Source organism: Amphimedon queenslandica, unplaced genomic scaffold, assembly GCF_000090795.2.
Source record: "Amphimedon queenslandica unplaced genomic scaffold, v1.1 AMPQUscaffold_11365, whole genome shotgun sequence".
Classification (NCBI taxonomy): Eukaryota; Metazoa; Porifera; class Demospongiae; order Haplosclerida; family Niphatidae; genus Amphimedon; species Amphimedon queenslandica.
In genome coordinates this window covers 7100-9355 of record NW_003548392.1, presented here as the reverse complement: position 1 = coordinate 9355, position 2256 = coordinate 7100, and the positions used below count along the sequence as shown (strand labels likewise).

At 34.8% G+C, this 2256-nt stretch overlaps 1 protein-coding gene across 1 annotated transcript; it reads right to left on the bottom strand.

Annotated features, from left to right (window-relative positions):
- Nucleotides 1-844: 844 nt before the first annotated feature.
- On the bottom strand, nt 845-1565 carry LOC109589392 (uncharacterized). Its single transcript, XM_020005484.1, has 2 exons — nt 1424-1565; nt 845-1368 (listed from the first exon to the last, which is right to left on the bottom strand). The coding sequence occupies exons 1-2, from the start codon at nt 1563-1565 to the stop codon at nt 845-847; spliced, it is 666 nt and encodes a 221-aa protein (XP_019861043.1).
- Between the last annotated feature and the right edge of the window lie 691 nt (nt 1566-2256).

Here is a 2256-nt window from a genome sequence, read left to right as displayed (position 1 = left end):
TTTGATTTGTGTCTATATAGTGTATGTGACAGTTTACTTTTATCTACGTTCCATTGTTATTCATTTATTGTGTTACTTGTGCAGTGAAGGTTTATTGTAAACAATTTTTCATTTATTTGTTTATGTTTCTTGTTATTCTTGGTACCAAGCCACCTTTACTATGTCTTATACACAAAGCAGGGACATAGCAGTATTGCTTCTAAGATATAGTTATAATTGTTTTAATCATTGAACTACTCAAATGAATTCTATCACTACACACAATAATAATCTACACACAATACAAATGTTTCTTTACTTGACATAAATCTCATACAATTGAACTGGAGTATCTTCATTGCTCCATACCTCATCCCCACACACCCTCAGTTCAATGTAATCAGTAATGGTAGCATTACCATAATCTCTGAAGAACCATGGAAGACCAGTACTATTACAAAAAGGAGCTTCTACTGAAAGACAGTTATTCCCATCCCACAATGGATCACCAGTGTATACTTCAGTAAGGGAAGGATCACTGTTTGTACCAGACTCACAATAGTAGTTCTCTCCTACAAATGATGGAACTGTATTAGTATTCGTTGCTCCAGTATTACAAGGACAGGTAGAACCTCCATTGATATTTGACTGATGCCCAGCTATATAAGACCAGACATGTTGACGAGGTGACCCACGTGTGATACTGACTCCATCAATATAAACACAATTAATATCATTGTTGTTAGTGTTGACTCCATCAGTTGTTCCCTTCTGATATCCAACTACTTTACCACATATTTGACTATAACTGATACCATTTGTTTGGAATGCATTAGAACTACAACCAGCAGAATTACTCTCTCTCCTACAAAAGTCTAATGCCTCCAGTCATCAATTCCTCAAGTCCAGAGGAACAATTCTGGGAACTATTAGTCATATCAAGAGAAGCTATTCTTGTCCATCCTCCTTCTTGTCCACACAGCTCTCCCATATTGCAGTATGTATTGCGACTGTTAATATAATAGTAACCAGAAGGACTGTTGGGATGAGCTGCTTTAAAATCTTTACAAGAAACAAGTTGAATAGCAGAATTGAACAAAGAGGATCTATTCTGTATTACTAGTAATTCATTGAATAAGTTGTCTAATTTATTCTGTATCAGTGAGATGTTACTGTTAATAGCAGTATTACCACTATTAGTGAGGACAGCATTGTTGCTGCTTGCAGCATCTTTTGATATTAAGTTAAGTACAAGTATAGCTACCAATAGGAATATTATGATCACCAGTAGAATTATTATTGCAGCAAATGACTTCTTTCCTACAGTATACTGCACTGGTTGTTGAGGAGGTTTGGTATCCTTAACATTAGCTTTTGGTAGCTGATAATCTAATGAATATATCATACATTAGTTTTAATAATAAATTACTTGTATGGTACATACCTGAGTAGTCATGAAGATCTGAGTACATTGCTTCTTCAGTACTAGTATCAGTCTTTACTACTGGTTCATAGGATGTGTTTTGTGTTAGTGTGAAATCCTCAGCTTCACTTTGAAAACTTGTTGGCATAGTCTTGTTTTCCATCTCTCAATTTAAGAGTACTTTTCCTATAGCTACTTTTCTTATTACGACTATCCTTATATATAGACATAGATGATATTTATGTTGAATTTGAATCTTTGCTTTCATTATAGATAGCCTGGCAAGGTTGTGTTTTTATAACTTATAACATCTCTGCTTTCACAAGATTATCACACGATGTTTGTTTACACAATAATAAATTTATTTTGTGTTTGTACTAGTGACAATGTTCTATAAAACTAACAACTAAACATAAACAATGCACTATTTATAATTATTAATTTTTTTTTTACTTGACATAAATCTCATACAATTGAACTGGAGTATCTTCATTGGTCCATTCCTCATCCCCACACACCCTCAGTTCAATGTAATCAGTAATGGTAGCATTACCATAATCTCTGAAGAACCATGGAAGATCAGCACTTGTACAACAAGGAGCTTCTTTTGAAAGGCAGTTATTTCCATCCCACAATGGATCAGTAGTGTATATTTGACTTTTTGAAGGATCACTGTCTGTACCTGACTCACAATAGTAGTGCTCTCCTACAAATGATGGAACTGCATTATTTGCTCCAGTATTGCAAGGACAGGCAGAATTTCCATCGGTATTTGATTTATACCCAGCTATATAAGACCAGACATGCTGACGAGGTGACCCACGTGTGATACTGACTCCATCAATGTAAGTACT

What these genes read in the sequence shown, in the direction of transcription:
- LOC109589392 (XM_020005484.1), bottom strand. Translation starts at nt 1,565, where the DNA reads ATGGAAAACAAGACTATGCCAACAAGTTTTCAAAGTGAAGCTGAGGAT. An exon ending in AGATCTTCATGACTACTCAG is followed by an intron (nt 1,369 to 1,423) that starts GTATGTACCATA and finishes TATATTCATTAG; the next exon opens with ATTATCAGCTACCAAAAGCT.